The sequence below is a fragment of the Littorina saxatilis genome, linkage group LG4 (assembly GCF_037325665.1).
Source record: "Littorina saxatilis isolate snail1 linkage group LG4, US_GU_Lsax_2.0, whole genome shotgun sequence".
In the NCBI taxonomy this organism is placed as follows: Eukaryota; Metazoa; Mollusca; class Gastropoda; order Littorinimorpha; family Littorinidae; genus Littorina; species Littorina saxatilis.
Genome location: NC_090248.1, coordinates 66,644,256 through 66,661,701, shown reverse-complemented (window position 1 = coordinate 66,661,701; position 17,446 = coordinate 66,644,256). Strand labels below are relative to the sequence as shown.

The 17,446-nt window shown below is 43.1% G+C and overlaps 2 protein-coding genes across 3 annotated transcripts in view; both read left to right on the top strand.

Annotated features, from left to right (window-relative positions):
- Positions 1-389: 389 nt before the first annotated feature.
- LOC138965427 (uncharacterized) lies at positions 390-12,265 on the top strand. Of its 2 annotated transcripts, none has more exons than XM_070337585.1 (5): positions 390-523; positions 2,056-2,288; positions 3,752-3,881; positions 5,729-5,941; positions 6,627-12,265. In XM_070337585.1, exons 1-5 carry the CDS (start codon positions 400-402, stop codon positions 6,815-6,817), a joined length of 891 nt encoding a protein of 296 aa, XP_070193686.1. In that variant the 5' UTR covers positions 390-399; the 3' UTR covers positions 6,818-12,265. The 2 variants fall into 2 exon arrangements, with proteins under 2 accessions (XP_070193686.1, XP_070193685.1); XM_070337584.1 differs by having other exon boundaries at positions 5,726-5,941.
- A 2,461-nt stretch (positions 12,266-14,726) lies between these two features.
- The window catches only part of LOC138965425 (uncharacterized), a 6,081-nt gene continuing 3,361 nt past the window's right edge, over positions 14,727-17,446 (top strand). The window contains exons 1-2 of the mRNA XM_070337583.1: positions 14,727-16,094; positions 17,129-17,446. The exon at positions 17,129-17,446 is cut by the window's right edge and continues 3,361 nt beyond it. Coding sequence (XP_070193684.1) covers positions 15,450-16,094; positions 17,129-17,446 — 963 coding nt within the window. The 5' untranslated portion in view covers positions 14,727-15,449. The remainder of the gene's footprint in view (positions 16,095-17,128) is intronic.

Below are 17,446 nucleotides of genomic sequence, written 5' to 3'. Positions count from 1 at the left end.
TCTCGGAGTGTGTGTGTGTGTGTGTGTGTGTGTTTGTGTGTCTGTGTATGATATGATGGTGACTAGACATCATGGTGTGGTAATCTTGCCTAAATTTCCTTGTTCCTGTTTCAGGGTGTCTTGGTGCAAGGAACGAACATCCGTTGCCTGCATCACTCACGAAGGCAAAGTGAATGCAGAGACACTCTTACACCACTCCTACAACTATTCTTTCACTGTTAGGAAATTGCAACAAACAAAAACTCTAGCGTTCAAACAATAGCAAATAAATTAAAAACACCCAAGAAGAACCAAAAACGTCAATCAATGAGAAAGGGAATCCAAGGGACATAATCCACCAGGGAAATCTTATGCCCAGATGCAAACTGGAGTGACACAATACAAGAACATTTATGCACGATGGTTGTGACGTCACAACGGACAGCGTCCCACGGAGGGAGCTGGAGGAGGAAACTAGATTGGACCATTCTCACCTGTGTCTTGTTCTTGATGGAGGATCTTCAGGGCGCCTTCGCTAAAACAGGTGAGAATGTTATATATCAAGAGGTTTGTCTATTGATTTTTTTTTAATAGGCTATCACATGATGTGTGTTTATTTATTGATTTATTGATGTGTTTATTCAATTCTTTGTTTATAGTTAATAATTTATGAATCTAGTTATTAATCATAATGTAAATGATCATTTTGAGAGTTGCTTTAACAAGGTTCTGACATTGTACACTTTTTCTGATTGATTCTTGGAGGGATAGGAGACAATGAGTTTATTTTTTGCGGATGTTCCGGTCTGTTGTCGTACTGTTTGTCTTGTTACAGTGCTAGGTTTAAAATATGGACAGATGTGAACGGACAATACTCGGCATTCTTCTTAGCATAATTCATGTTTGGTTGAATAAACCAAACCAAGCCTGTAACACTCATAACCCCCTGTCTGCTCTGTCTCTGTCCACTCTCTGTCAACCTCGACCTCTTATTACAGTCGTACACTAAAAAAAAGAAAGTCTCTGGGGATTCCCAATGTGAGTTAAAAATAAAACATGGTGGAATCTCTATTTTTTTTAGCGTTTTTCCAAATTGTCCGAAAACAGACGTCAAAGGTTTACTCGTTTCGCTGATCTTTGGCAGCTTACAAATGCAATACGCAGATGAAAAATATTGGCCTATTCCTCCATAAAGTGTAGCTTTAACCTTCGCCGGTTGTCGTGGGTCCGTGTGGACCCAGAAGGGTGTTTATTTGCAAATATCTCTTAAACCAGTTGGAATTTTTTAATGAGCTTTTGAGACACCCCAAAGCTCTTATGTCCTAAAAGATCATTAAATTTCAGCAATAAGTAATTAAAAAAAACAAAGATCAAATTTAGACTACACACGGAAGACATCGTGGGGCCATGCGGACCCATGTTTCTCAAACTGAAGGAACTTACATAAAAACTAGGGAGAGAAGTCTCAAACCTTCAGGTATTGGCTCTAAACATCATTTTCTACGATCTGTTTGATTTTGGAGTTAATAAGCAAGTCGCGTGGAGCGAAATTAATACATAACAATGTGGGTCCACACGGACCCACGACGTCTACAGAAGGGTATTCACGTTTTTCCTTTTTTGAGAAGCTTTAGCCCGCACGGTAATGATTAAATTAATAATTTAATTTGATTACTTCTCGCGGAAATTTAACCACGGCGTCTACGGAAGGGGATGCACATTTTTGCTTCTTTGGAAAGCATGGGTCTACGGAAGGGTATGCATATTTTTTCTTCTTTGAGAAGCATGGGTCCGCACGGTCCCACGATGTCTTCCGTGTGTAGTCAATAACCCGGTCGGGCGAAGGGTAATTGGTAGTGAGTAAGGTGAATTGACTAGACGGCAGGCATCTTCTTATCGACAGTTACCACGTCAAACCCGAAGAGCGATTATGGTAATACAATAATTGTGATAACAACAATACTGATAACAATGAACATTTATACAACGCAAACAACATAAGCATTCCATGCTTTCTACGCTTTACAATTTGAACTCAGAATCACAATGCATCTTCTCTTCTTTTTTCCTCGACAGTCTTCTTCAACAGTTACGGCCATTGCACCAAAGAGTACTTCCCCCTGGATGATGACGTGTACACAGCACGTGCCATTGGTGACGTCAGCATGCACGAGACCTTGCAGTGCGAGCTGACCTTTCGGGCCCCCTTGGACACCGGAATTTGTGTGTCCTTGAGAGAGGTCAGCATTGAAGATTGTGGGGTGACCCTGGCAGTGTATCAGCAGTCTTCCGCTTCAGGAACACAATGGGTAAGGGCAGTGACAATGACAATGGTAATGGTAATCTCTATGACAGTGGCAATGGCAATGGCAATGGCAATCTCAATGACAGTGGCAATGGCAATGGCAATGGCAATCTCAATGACAGTGGCAATCTCAATGAAAATGACAATTTCAATGACAATGGCAATTTCAATGACAATGACAATGACTATGGCAATCTCAATAACAATGTCAATGGCAAAGGCAATGACAATGACAATTTTATTTACGAGGGTAATGGTATAAGTCCATTGTGGTTGCTTTCTTTTACGACCAGCCCTCGCCCTGAAGAGGGATTGCACTAATGAGTAACGCTAAATGAGGACAATATTACACAAATATGTCAACATCGATTTGGCACACTAAAGGATCATTGAGCTGGGTGTTTGGATCAGAGAAGAAGAAGCAATCAAGACCCTGTCGAGATCAATTGATGACAGACTCTTAATATACTCAGAGGCAAAAGAAACGCAAATACTGCTGTGTAGTTGGGTTACCCATGAATGTTAATGTCGAATTCATTCTTCAGGGTTAACAATAACAAGGAAACGAATGAACCGACACAAAAAGCATACCGAAACGTTTATTCGGATGATAGCATGGTGTGCCATTGTCCACTGCAGACTGTTTGAAAACTGTTTGAAAGTCAGTAACGTGTTGCTCCTCCCTGGGCGTTGATGACTGCGACTAGCTCCTCCGAAAACGGCGTATGGCTGCTTAAATGGCGGGGTAAAAAACGGTCATACACGTAAAATTCCACTCGTTCAAAAAACACGAGTGTACGTGGGAGTTTCAGCCCACGAACGTAGAAGAAGAAGAAGAAGATGACTGCGATGCACCTCCGGTACTTGGAGAGGACGAGGTCATTGATTTGCTGCTGAGGGACCTGAGCCCACACCTGGGCCACGGCAACACGCAGTTCTGCTGCTGTGCGGGGTCTCCGAGCAAGGGCATTAATCCTCCTTTGCAGGATGTCCCATAAGTGTTCGATTGAGTTTAGATCCGGAGATCCAGCAGGATTAGGCAGGAGGTTGATGTCGTTGTGACGCAGGAAGTCCTGGGTAGCACGTTCAGTATTGGGGCGGGCATTGTCTTGCTGGAACAGGCCGTTCCGATGCCTCTGGACAAATGAAGCACATTGGGACCGATAACATTTTTGTGAAGATTAACATTGAATAATAAAAAATACCTCTTTTAATTGTAATTTTCAACACACACACAATTTCGTTTCTCATTTATTAATTTGTTTTAGAACACGTCACTTTCGTCGGGAAAATGCAAAGATGATTTGTTCAATTCCAGCGAAAGTTAACGTGAAACTAAGAATTGCCGCCCAGTTGTTGTCAGAAAACAAAGAAGATGAAGTCACTTCGACTTCAAGAAAATCTTTCTCAGGTGTTGTTTCTATTTATTTGCAGTGATGTGCTTTTAATGATTATGTTTGATCGCAGAAAAAGTTCACATGCGACAACTACGGGCCAGTGGAGATGTGTACTCCAGAGAGATACGTCACCATCAAACTGGAGAAACGGAAACTAAACAAAAACAACGGCTATAACTTTGAAATCACAGTTCAGAAAAGTATGTAGATTTTCTCTCTGTCTGTGTGTCTCTATGTCTGTCTGTCAGTTTGTTTGTTTTTGCAATATTGATCATGTTTTTGCTTGTCCAAAGCTATTTTCTTTATGCATTTGATAATAATACTTTCTGTTTGTTTGTTTGATTGTTTGTTTGTTTGTTCTTGTTCACCTTTGCACAGGACTGGATTTAAATAAACCATCTGTTTGCTTATGCCATCACCCTTGTTGTAAAGAAATGTCTTATCTTATCTTATCTTTGAACAAAACGCATTTTTCGTAAGAAGTGATACCATTTTGGGGGACGTTTTTTCCATAAAATTCAACGTCACTCATTTTCATTACTGATAACTTTTGAATGACTGGTGATATCAAAACAAGACTCTAAAAGTTGGGTATTGTGCTAAAGTATAAATAACAAGCATCAAAACAAAATTCCATGCGGTTTTGTAAAAGCCTTTGGGTTTTAAAAAGTGGCAGTTTGGCGGCCATCTTAGATTGCTACTAAGGCAACCGATGGTCACTTTTTATATTTAGTCAAGTTTTGACTAAATATTTTAACATCGAGGGGGAATCGAAACGAGGGTCGTGGTGTATGTGCGTGCGTGTGTGCGTGCGTGCGTGTGTGTGTGTGTGTAGAGCGATTCAGACTAAACTACTGGACCGATCTTTATGAAATTTGACATGAGAGTTCCTGGGTATGAAATCCCCGAACGTTTTTTTCATTTTTTTGATAAATGTCTTTGATGACGTCATATCCGGCTTTTCGTGAAAGTTGAGGCGGCACTGTCACGCCCTCATTTTTCAACCAAATTGGTTCAAATTTTGGTCAAGTAATCTTCGACGAAGCCCGGGGTTCGGTATTGCATTTCAGCTTGGTGGCTTACAAATTAATTGATGACTTTGGTCATTAAAAATCGGAAAATTGTAAAAATAAATAAAAATTTATAAAACGATCCAAATTTACGTTTATCTTATTCTCCATCATTTGCTGATTCCAAAAACATATAAATATGTTATATTTGGATTAAAAACAAGCTCTGAAAATTAAATATATAAAAATTATTATCAAAATTAAATTGTCCAAATCAATTTAAAAACACTTTCATCTTATTCCTTGTCGGTTCCTGATTCCAAAAACATATAGATATGATATGTTTGGATTAAAAACACGCTCAGAAAGTTAAAACAAAGAGAGGTACAGAAAAGCGTGCTATCCTTCTTAGCGCAACTACTACCCCGCTTTTCTTGTCAATTTCACTGCCTTTGCCATGAGCGGTGGCCTGACGATGCTACGAGTAAAATGGCATTGCGTTCAGTTTCATTCTGTGAGTTCGACAGCTACTTGACTAAATATTGTATTTTCGCCTTACGCGACTTGTTTTCATTTTCTCAGGAGATGGACTGAGTACTATTATTCCAAAGCAAGTTTTGACCCAAGAGTTATGAAACAAAAAAATCACTTTTAACACCAGTGCCTCCCCTTAACTTGTGTGTCACACACTCTTTATCTCCCTCTCTTTCTTTCTCTGTTTGTCTCTGTCTCTCCACGTCTCTAGGTCTCTGTCCCTCTCTGTCAGTCTCTTTCACTCAAACACGCACGCACGCACGCACACACACGCACAGCACACAAACACACACACACACACACACACCAAAAAGTGCAGGGAAAAACCCCCACCCAGTATGAATACAAAGGGGGAAGCAATACCTTTAACAAAATAGTTTCATTCCCATTGTCTTTAAGCAGTTAGCAACCTCACAATTAGCTGGGGGGGAACATTAGTATGAATGCAAAAGAGGTAGCAATACCTTTAACAAAAACCGTGTCATCCCTCTGTCCTCAAGCAGGTAGCAACCTCAGCGGGGAGGACGTCATCTTGGCCTCATCCATCGGTCTCTTCGTCGGTATCATCGCCGGTGTCGTCGCCCTCATCGTCGTCCTTGCCGCCATCGTGCTGTACTGCTGCTGCAAGCCATGCAAGTCCGCGCAGCTCACGCACAGAGGGGGGAAGGGGAAGGCTGACACCAACAGCGCTACACAGCCACCGGCGGTGCCTTCAGGTGAGAGCAATGGGCGGTTCTGGTGAGGTTATGCCCCCTCTTTCTTTCGGCTGGTAACTGGCGCCACCTCGCGGCAAGATCACACGAGAAAGGAAAAACAACTTGCATTGGTCCCAAATAGCATATCGGTTTGGTAACAGTTCGTGTGTAAGTCGTGCATTTTATACGGTAAACAGACTATGGTCGGTTCTGGTGAGGTTATGCCCCTTCTTTCTTTCGGCTGGTAACTGGCGCCACCTCGCGGCAAGATCACAGAAGTTGTCTCGCGTTATCACCCCAGAAGCGCTCATTGCTGGGGGTGGGGAGGGGAGGGGGGGGGAAAGGGGGGGGTGATTTTGTCTGGTTCTACCTCCACACCTCCCTCCCCAAGAAGCAAACCGCACCCTCGTGATCTCCCCTCTAGTTGGACGTTTGGTTGGGGCACATGGATCTTATGGGAAAGACTTTCCCAACAAAGAGAGAGAGAGAGAGAGGGAGAGAGAGAGAGAGAGAGAGAGAGAGAGAGAGAGAGAGAGAGAGAGAGAGAGAGAGAGAAGAGGGACATCAGACACATCTTTTGTTACAATTTGGTTTTTTAGCATTTATGATTATTGGTACATGTAGCACATACTTATCCATTTATAATTATAACGTTCATCCCTCTGAACATACTCACACCTGTTTCTATCTGTTTTCTTCTCTACAGCACCTCCAGCGGCGGAGGTCGGCCTACACGAAGACGAACACACCCCGTTGCAGTACGGGGCCGGAGCGCCGCCACTATACCCACAGCTGCCACCCCAACCGTATCCGGGTGGCTATGGGGTACCCGACGAGCAGCCCCCACCCTACGCACCACCCCCATACGAGGAGCACGCTTTCCCAACCAAAGTATGATCTCATCGGTCTGGTCCGTGCGCAAGACAGTTACATGAATTAACATGGTACAGTTGGGAATGCAGCTGATCTTCATAGAATCAAACATATTGTTTGGTAAATTACGGATGACTGCAACAAAACTTTTCTTCCCTCGTTTTTTTCATGGAAATAAACTGATTTGGGTCCAGCCAGCGAAAAATGAGAGGTTTTTCACAAAGCAGAAGTTTCACGTTGGCACGAAGAAGTGTTAAAAACGTACGGAATCTACTCATGACTTTAAGGAGGACACTTGCGCCGTGAATTTACTGAAGATACGACCACGAACGTCTTTTCGATGGACATTGCTGCCGTGTGTGCGTGCTCTGCTTAGAGTTCTTCTAATGTCGAAGGAATTCAATATTGACCAAGCAAGTGTCTGGGCAATGGATTCAACTGATGTGGCAGCGTTCGTTCTGTTGTGTGTGATTTTGTTTTCCGAATCAATGGCTGAAAAGAGGAGAAAAAGAGACGGATGTTTGCTTGAAAAGAGAGACAGCTTAGAAATGTGCCAGTCACCAAGGCCAGGATCAAGGGAACAAACTCTGTATGAGTCCAGAGAAACTAATTCAAGTTGATCTCTTCGGAGACTGGTGGTGATTGACGTGCATTATTTATCGTTTGGGGCGTCCGACTGGTCAGTTTCAGTTCTGCGGTAATCTTGAACTTTAGTGTGTTAAATTCATAGGTCAGAATTCAGAGGCATTTAAGCCTCCAATTCCAAATTTGCAGAACCTGCACTTGTAAGCAGAACAAGTCATTTTAGATCCCTTTGGAGTCATGGAATGAACTGTACCTTTGTGTACCATTGCATTTCGTTTACATGCGTCAAAGACGGAATTATCCGTAAATTCCGACAGGGGACGTAACTCTGTCAAGTAAATGATGTCCCTTGGTTGAAAACGTAAGCTTTTTGGCGTCATTTTCGTTGATCAAACAACCAAATTAATTAATTATGCATACGTTTGGAGCTCAATCCGTCAATTAATTTCACGACAAATGTTCTTTGACTTGCTTACAGGGACTTGTATCAAAAATAAGTAAAGAATGCCACTGAATTATGAGCTATGAATTGAACACACACAAGTTCAAGATTACCTGCATTATTTATCTTTTGGGGCGTCCGACTTGTCAGTTTGAGTTCTGCTTGAAGGAAATGTCAAGGTAATTACAGGTTGACATTCTGGAGTCTAGGAGAAGCGCAAGGGAACAAGGTCGACTCGAACTGAACATAATATTTACCATGCTTCGCAGCATGAAGATGTACAGGTATTACATGTGTGAATGGTGCTATACTGAATGAAAGAGTGTGACATGAAGTTCTTGTACATCATTGTAAAGAGTGTGAATGACGTTTTAGTTTAGATGTCAAGCGCTTAGAGCAAGCCTTTTTAACGAAAGTTTTTGATTTAGCGCTATATAAATGTTCTTCTTATTATTATTATTATTATTATTATTACATGTATTTGACTAATACTTGTAATAACAGTGAACAATTCCAAAACCAATCAACCATCGCACAGTCAAAACCTTTTTTGACGGAAACACGTGACAAGCCGACATGCGCGGAGAGGGTTTTTCACTGACGTGCGCTCAGCGGCATCACACTGTGCATCTGATTGAAGTTCGTTGTGTGCTTGGCTCCATTTTGTTTTCCACAACACCCAAGACACATATTTTAACGTTCAAAATGAAATCGCTACGACCATGCATCATTAGACACGAACATAGCGTTTGAATGCCACGTATTAACAGAAAATGAAATAGCAACGACCATGCATAATTAGACACGAACATAGCGTTTGAATGCCACGTATTAACAGAAAATGAAATCGCTACGACCATGCATCATTAGACACGAACATAGCGTTCGAATGCCACGTATTAACAGAAAATGAAATAGCAATGACCATGCATAATTATACGTGAATAGAATAGTTCAGTGGCAAGTGAAATATTATATTCATGAAATCTCACGCATGCCGAACATTTTTCTTTGTCAGCATGCATCGTATCATAACGCACCTTTTTTGTATTTCGAAGACTATTCACTTAAAATGATATCAAACCAGTACTTCCCTCCAGTTCTACGAGATATTCTTTTTGTGTAAAACAGATTTTTGTGGGTGATGTATTTGAATCAGGTAGTTTTTGCAAAGTGTGTTCATGTATTGTATTGAAACAAGCCATAACAAGTGTCAGTAGTAGGCAAACGTTTAGCTCGGTGCTACATGGATATCACTATAGTCATAGATCTGATGTATTGCAGTATTGCAGTTTGCATTATTGGGCTTTGGATAATTTAATATGCCGTTTATTCTCAGACCCTTAATATCCTCCCTAGCACTAGCTGTAGTTTTGTTTGAGTCATGTTGAAAATCAGCTACCATTTTAAACTCAGATAACTTTTGGTGTCCGGCAGTCATAAGTGTAAAAGGTGATGTTGGCGGCTACTTCGGGGGATGGAAGGGGGGGGGGGGGGCGGTGATCACAGAGAGGAAGGGAGATGATAAATAAAACAACAAATAATACTACCTGTGGCAATGGCGGCATAAAAACGTTCGAGTTCTAAAATTGGCCCATGCTAAAAAGTCTTGAAAGTGAAAAATAGAGAGGTTGAAAATGGACACTTGTCGGGTGCATACGAACCTTCGTATTGGAAAGTTTTACCCTTGCTTCGCTTGCGTAAATCAATTACAGAGAATTCACACACGTGAAAACTTCGCAACTTACTTGCTGACTCTGGAGTATGATTATCTAATATACTTATACTGAGAGAGATTATGTCGGGTTGTGCCCCTTGGGTCCAAAGCCAAATGAAATTTGGAACCTTGTGGGTGAATCATAGGAGTTTAGTTAGTTTTCAATTGAATAGGGCTGGGGTTTTTCATACTGGTCAAGCGTTATTGGGTCTCCCAGCTATCTGCGTGACTTCAACAGTTCGAAATTCTTTAGGAGACGGCTCATCAAAACAAATCAAGTTATCAAGTTCAGGGCACAATTAAAAGCCACTGCTAACTAAAAAAAAAAAAATCTATATTATATATATCAAAATCCCGTGCTTCAGCACTAACAGCTAGCGTCATAGTTGTTTAACTGCTCAAATGGCGCCAGGCCGACATAAGGTGAACACAAAATCATGGAATGATAATTTGTGACTCGATTTTTGCTCGGTTTATTTTTTCTTTCTGATAACTGATTTTTTTACTCGCGAAGACATGTATTTTTGCATGTGTAGATTCTGATATGAATGCCTCCACTAACTTATATTGAATGTCATGACAATGTTGCTTTAAGCGTCGGCTGTGTCAGATCTAATGTGATTCATCACACTCAAGTATTACAATGCATTGTGTTATGCTTCCATGTATTTGTGTGTGTGTGACAATTGTTAGCGCGTGTTATGTGTTTTGTTGATATTGACTGTGTTAATTGCTTGGCTGTGTTAGTTGGCTGTGTGCTTGTGACATGGTTACTTATGTCAAACGTATTTTGTTTGTACGTATTTAAATGTATTAACGTTTCAAGCATCTCATTTACATACATGTATAGCCTCTTTTTTTATACATGGATAAGCGACATTTTGTTAAGTATCTTTATTTATTTATTATTCTATTTATTAATTAATGTGTGTGGGTCTATTTATCTATGTGTTTCGTTGTTTTTTCGTGTAGTTGTCCACTAATTTACTAATACATTTTGTTATCTATTAATTTGTTCTTTTTTAGTTATTAATTCATTAATTAATTTGAAAACCCTGTCTTTAGCTATGTGCAATATGTTTACATCATTATATAGCATTTTGTGTATGTTTACAGTACGCAGTCAGAGGTTATTAATACATAGATCTGTCATATTTTTTGTTATCCTTCTATTGCATTGTTAATGTTACCCAATAGTTGGACCAAGGCTTGTGAAGAAACTAACTACGTTTTTGATGTTGCTGTTGACGTCGTCGTTTGAACAACAGATGCAACTCTAGTAAATGACACTAGTTCAATTTCTACAGAGTTGTGCATTATGAATGACTATACTTAAAGCTACATGTATTTATTTGCGGTCATCGTGTCTCTTTAATTTGTCGTGATACTAGCATATCAGGCTGTGCAATATTACACGTTTTCATCTGTCTTTTTCGCGCATTGATAATTGTGTATCATATTTTGGATGAATCTGTGTGTGTGTGTGTGGGGGGGGGGGGATTTCTGTTGTACGCAAGTGTACTCTTCAAATGGAAAAAATATATAAATACGTGTTACCAATGAAGAATGGTTTTGTTGTTGTATTTGCATAATACCCCCTTCAAAAAACAAATACGCATCGCCTTCTACGGATCCTCCGCAAGAACTTACATCACGAAATAATCAAAACTTAATTGTATGAATTTTTGTTAAAGATTGGGGTATCGGTAGGGGGGATATTTATTCTGGGGGAGAGGGGTGTGCAGTCCTCGCATCAAGAAAAAGAAGCTGACTACTCGGTGAACAACCGCGAATAAAACAGATTATCGGCTCAAAGAACTGTTATAAGTTTGTTTTTGATGCGATACATTCGTCAGTGTGAAGCTGTAGTTGGAAGCTCAGTAAGTGTACCGCTATCGTTCCATTATTCACAAGCAGTTTTTGAAGGGATGGGGGTGGGGGGTGAGGTTCAAGCTTCAAGGTTTAACATTTCATCAAATGGGACCCACTTAGGGCATAGGAATGGAGAGTGTAAACAACATGTGTCACAATACCAAAATATCTAGCCTTCAATGGTAAAAAACCCAAACATGACATACATGGTCTGGCAAAAGTTAAACTTACCAAAAAGACAACACAAACGACAACATGAAGACAGACTAGACGTGTGCACAGACAAACACACACACCCACACACACACCCACACACCGTGGCACACCCACACACACACCGTGGCACACACACACACACACTCACACACACCCACAGACACAGACACACACACAAACACACACACGTGACACACAAACACACACACACAAACTTGACACACACACACGCACACTGACACACAAACACAAACACACATACACACACACACACACACACACACACACACACACACACACACACACACCGTGACACGATTTAAAAGGCAGTATTGTTGTAACAGACCAGACTTTTTGAGCGAGTCCCCAGCCAAAAGCTGCAGTCATAATCTTATGTTCACCGTCCTGTTTCATTATTTGCTATCATCCAAAAATCATAACTCACGGGAACCTCGTCGCAGTCATCGCATCAAGTAAAAGAAGAAGGCTACTCTGTGAACAACCGCGAATAAAACAGATTATCGGCTCAGCCAAAGAAGTGTTATAAATTGAAGTATTTGGACGAGACGATTGTGTTCTCTTTGACTGTGTTCATGTGGTTGAAATCGCGACAAATGGCTTAATAAAATGGTCAAAATTATTATTTCGTATCTTTGTGTGCTAAATTGTGAGTTCTCTCTTTATCTTCTCTTTAATTCCCCCTCTGTTTATCTCTGTCTGTCTAGCTCTCCACACCCACACCCACACACACACTGTCACACACCCACACACACACACTGTGACACACACCCACACACACCCACTGACGGCACACACACACACAGACACACACACACTGACGGCACACACACACTGACACACACACACACACACACTGACGGCACACACACACACACACACACACACACACACACACACACTGACGGCACACACACACACACACACTGACGACACACACACACACACACACACTGACGGCACACACACACACACACACACACACACACTGACGGCACACACACACACACACACTGATGGCACACACACACACACACACACACTGACGGCACACACACACACACACCGTGCTGACGGCACACACACACACACACACACTGACGGCACACACACACACACTGACGGCACACACACACACACACACACTGACGGCACACACACACACACACTGACGGCACACACACACACACACTGACACTGACCGCACACACACTGACACACACACACACTGACACCACACACACTGTGACACACACACACTGACGGCACACACACACACACACACTGACGGCACACACACTGTGACACACACTGACGGCACACACACTGTGACACACACACACTGACGGCACGCACACTGTGACACACACACACACACTGACAGCACACACACTGACACACACACACACACTGACGCCACACACACTGTGACACACACACACACACACTGACGGCACACACACACAAAACACTGTGACACACAACACACTGTGACACACAACACACACATACACACAGTGACACACACACACACCCACCACTGCACGCACGCCGGCACACACACACACACAAACACGCACACACTTACGCTGATGGGGTCTATGTCGACCAAAAGAGTGGGATTCCCTGTAGGTGGAGTTCTTGGAGGGGGATTTCCTGTATACAGGGAATACCACAGGATTTAGTTCCTGTAGCGTGTCGCTGATATCGCTGAAAGTCACGTGATGCTTGGCGACATCGGTAGAATTTGATGTTTTTCAATCTTTTTTGATATTTCTTAGAAATTCGAGTATGGTTTGCAAGTTTTATTGAAAAACTCCACCCTGTGGGATTCCCTGTCTACAGGGAATCCCCCTCCAGGAACTCCACCTACAGGGAATCCCACTCTTTTGGTCGACATAGACCCCATCAGCCACACTTACACACACCGTGACCACTGACGCAAGCACACACACACACACACACTGTGACTGACACACACACAAACACACACACAGTACACTGTCACACACTAACAAACACACACACACCGTGCACACAATACACTGTCACACACAAACACACACACACCGTGCACACAATGCACTGTCACACACTGACAAACACACACACACCGTGCACACAATACACTGTCACACACTGACAAACACACACACACCGTGCACACAATACACTGTCACACACTGACAAACACACACACACCGTGCACACAATACACTGTCACACACTGACAAACACACACACACCGTGCACACAATACACTGTCACACACTGACAAACACACACACACCGTGCACACAATACACTGTCACACACTGACAAACACACACACACCGTGCACACAATACACTGTCACACACTGACAAACACACACACACCGTGCACACAATACACTGTCACACACTGACAAACACACACACACACCGTGCACACAATACACTGTCACACACTGACAAACACACACACACCGTGCACACAATACACTGTCACACACTGACAAACACACACACACCGTGCACACAATACACTGTCACACACTGACAAACACACACACACCGTGCACACAATACACTGTCACACACTGACAAACACACACACACCGTGCACACAATACACTGTCACACACTGACAAACACACACACACACACCGTGCACACAATGCACTGTCACACACACACACACACACACACACACACCAGGGCCGGACTTGGTAAGTACTAGGGGGGGGGCTTACAGATGGGGGTCCAGTTGAACGTTTTTTGATGTTTCTGGAGGGAAAGGAAGCCTCTCCTTGAACGAAAAAGGTAACAATAAAAAAAATGCGTTTGGGAGGTACATGCTTAAGCCAGGGGGTGGGGGGGGGAGGTACATGCTTAAGCCAGGGGGTGGGGGGGGGGAGGTACATGCTTAAGCCAGGGGGGGGGGGGGGTGCGCAACGTCCGGCCGGTGTGACGTTTTCATCTTTCACCGTGTTGATATTTCGCTTCTCGGTCTCGTTGATCTAGTATAAACTCTACTGTGACACTAAACAAAAAAACACCCTTCGATAGTACTGTTGAGCGACCTTGTGTACCTTACATTCATGGAGCGACCTTGTGTAGCTTACATTCATGGGGCCAAATTTGTGCAGCCAATTTGTTTTATTTAACTTAGAAATTTGATTCATCCTAAAATGTTTTCCTTCTTACTCAAGGGACGTAACCACTCAGTACACGTTTTCGAAGAATTCGATTTTGGGTGTGAAATCTATTAAATTTTACCACCAATTTTCTTCACGTGCAAGAAACTGACATCCTTTTCGTCCATAAATAATTTCACTTCTTAATTTTACCAGGAAACAACATTTCAGTCTTGAGTATATGTCGAGGGGGAAATATGTACACAGGCGAAAGATGAAATCGTGACACCGGCCCTGCACACACACACAGACCGTCTGACACACAAAGTCGAGGCTTCTCCGAGCTGGCTAACCCGTTGGCGTTGCAGATTTACCCCAGGCCAAAATATATCGCTGACGTTGTCCCTATTATTAGACCTTTACCCAGAACGAGGCGTACGCATAACTCCCCCTTCCATAAATAGCTCACCATGGATTGCACCACATCGATGTAAACACAGTTACACTACGCTAGCAACACGAATAGCGATCGCATAAAACTCGCCGTGGAATCGGGGCTTTGCCAGACAACGAAAGAGACCCAAACTGCAAGATAGCAGCCACCGTCCCTTCAGTTCCAGTGTCGTAGTTCACAACGTTCTGCACCATTCAGTCTTTCACTGAAGAGTGTGAGCAGACGACAGACACGATGGTTCACAAAACGTCTCATCGCGGTGTTCACTCGGGGAACACCCTTCGTGCATTCAACTCTCGCTACAGCCGCCGCTACCAGAACCAGGCATGCATCGTGTCCAGAGTTCGCCCAGAACTTTTGAAGAAACTAGTCAGCGGCGACGCAGACGACAATTTAGAGCCAGCAGACGACAAGGGGACTGCGCAGCTGAACAACGTTGCAGTAGATGTGGCCCTGTCCCTCAACAAGCAGTCCCGTTGGCTGCTGCCGTCGACACTCATCCGACAGATCCAAAGCAACGACGTGGCCCAGTCCGACCTGACCGTGTCACTGCTGGAGCGTCACAAACTCAAACGGCCCTCCAGCTGCGTCAGTTTCCATAGCAACAAGGGTGAGGTGAAGCGAATTCAGCCTCGCAACGGTCGCTACTTCAGCTTTAACTTTCCGAATGCTGACGGAAAGTCCCGACGAGCGTACAAACGAGAGAAGAGGGAGGAGTTACTACTCGAGCAGCTGAAGGCGAGCACCGCCGCCAAGAACATGAAGACGGACTCTGAGAAGATCGCGGGCAGGAAGGTGGAAGTCTTCACGGAACTCGGCCGCCGCCGTGTCGCATTGGAAAGAAACAATTTCATTGACCAAGGAGTTGGAGAATCGGAGGTAGGTCTGATTTTCATATCTTAACACTACGCAGACAGACTATTTAATTTCAAGCAAACGGGTTTGTTCTGCTAGTAAATGTTTTTTGTTTTTCTTCAGTTTTCTTACTTTTTGGATGTTTACGATTTAAATAATGCCGAACAAGAAGCAAAGTATGCGAGGCTCACGTGTGAAAACACCAATCAGTCAAGCAATTTCAGCCCGATTTCAGTAACTCGTAATAAATTTTGATAGCAGGATTTCAAAGGAACGAGAACGAATTTTGATGGTATTGAATTGAATACAAAAGTCACAGTGTTCTCCTCATCTCATGTTTTTTGACAATTTGTCTGCCCATTAGTATAAAAAGCCAGCAGAGCAGTCGTCAGCAAAATACCTGTAAACTTCCACCGAGTTGTGGCCAAAAGATCATGAGCAATACTTGTTCAAAGCCACATAGTGCTAAAATCAGGACAGACCGAAGTGAATGTGTCAAACACATTCTGAGGTATGAAAGTAGGCTACCTGTGCGCGGAAATGTTGATTACCTCCCTTGTGCTGTATGCACTGTTGCGGGATATATATTACACGTTCGTAAGCTGGAGTTGTGTGGCCGTGGACGTTGTTTGGCATTTTTTTGCTTTCTGCATTACTGTGAAATGCCACACTTTGTATACCACTGATCAGCACTCAAGCACACACACACATACACACACACAAACGCACGCACGCACGCAGTCACACACACACACACACACACACACACACACACACACACACAGTTGACCAATTTATTGTCTACACTCATCTACTCATACGGCACATCAACAGAATGGCATAAGGAATTTTGCGAAGAGCAAACTTCCGTTTTCTCCATGATTCGGTTTTCAGCTTGTGTTGTTCTCTTCTTTCATTAACCTGTTGTTCGTTGAGATACTATTGTGATTTTTACACTTGATAAAATGAAAACGATCTAACATACTAATTAATTGTCTTACATAATACTTATTAATGTATACAGCGTTTTGACAAAGAGTTTATCTGCCCATGTCTAGGTGAGATACGAGGTGTACTACCCGTCTCCAGCCCAGAGCTCCCTCTCGCACAACCCCAAGTACATCAAGCAGGATGTCTCCCTTGCCCCTGGCGATAACAGCGAGCACGTGCAGCACGGCAAGCCCAAGAAACAGCACCGCGGCAAGCAGAGGAAGAGGATGTCGGTCAAGGACCTTGACGACTGTGACCTGCCCTCCTACCACGCTGACTACCAGCACGACCTCGCTCCTGTCACTGACAGCCAAGAGATCGCACAGGTTGGTGACAGCCAAGAGATCGCACAGGTTGGTGACAGCCAAGAGATCGCACAGGTTGGT

What these genes read in the sequence shown, in the direction of transcription:
- LOC138965427 (XM_070337584.1), top strand. Translation starts at nt 400, where the DNA reads ATGGTTGTGACGTCACAACGGACAGCGTCCCACGGAGGGAGCTGGAGG. An exon ending in GGGCGCCTTCGCTAAAACAG is followed by an intron (nt 524 to 2,055) that starts GTGAGAATGTTA and finishes TTTCCTCGACAG; the next exon opens with TCTTCTTCAACAGTTACGGC. An exon ending in TGAAATCACAGTTCAGAAAA is followed by an intron (nt 3,882 to 5,725) that starts GTATGTAGATTT and finishes TCTGTCCTCAAG; the next exon opens with CAGGTAGCAACCTCAGCGGG.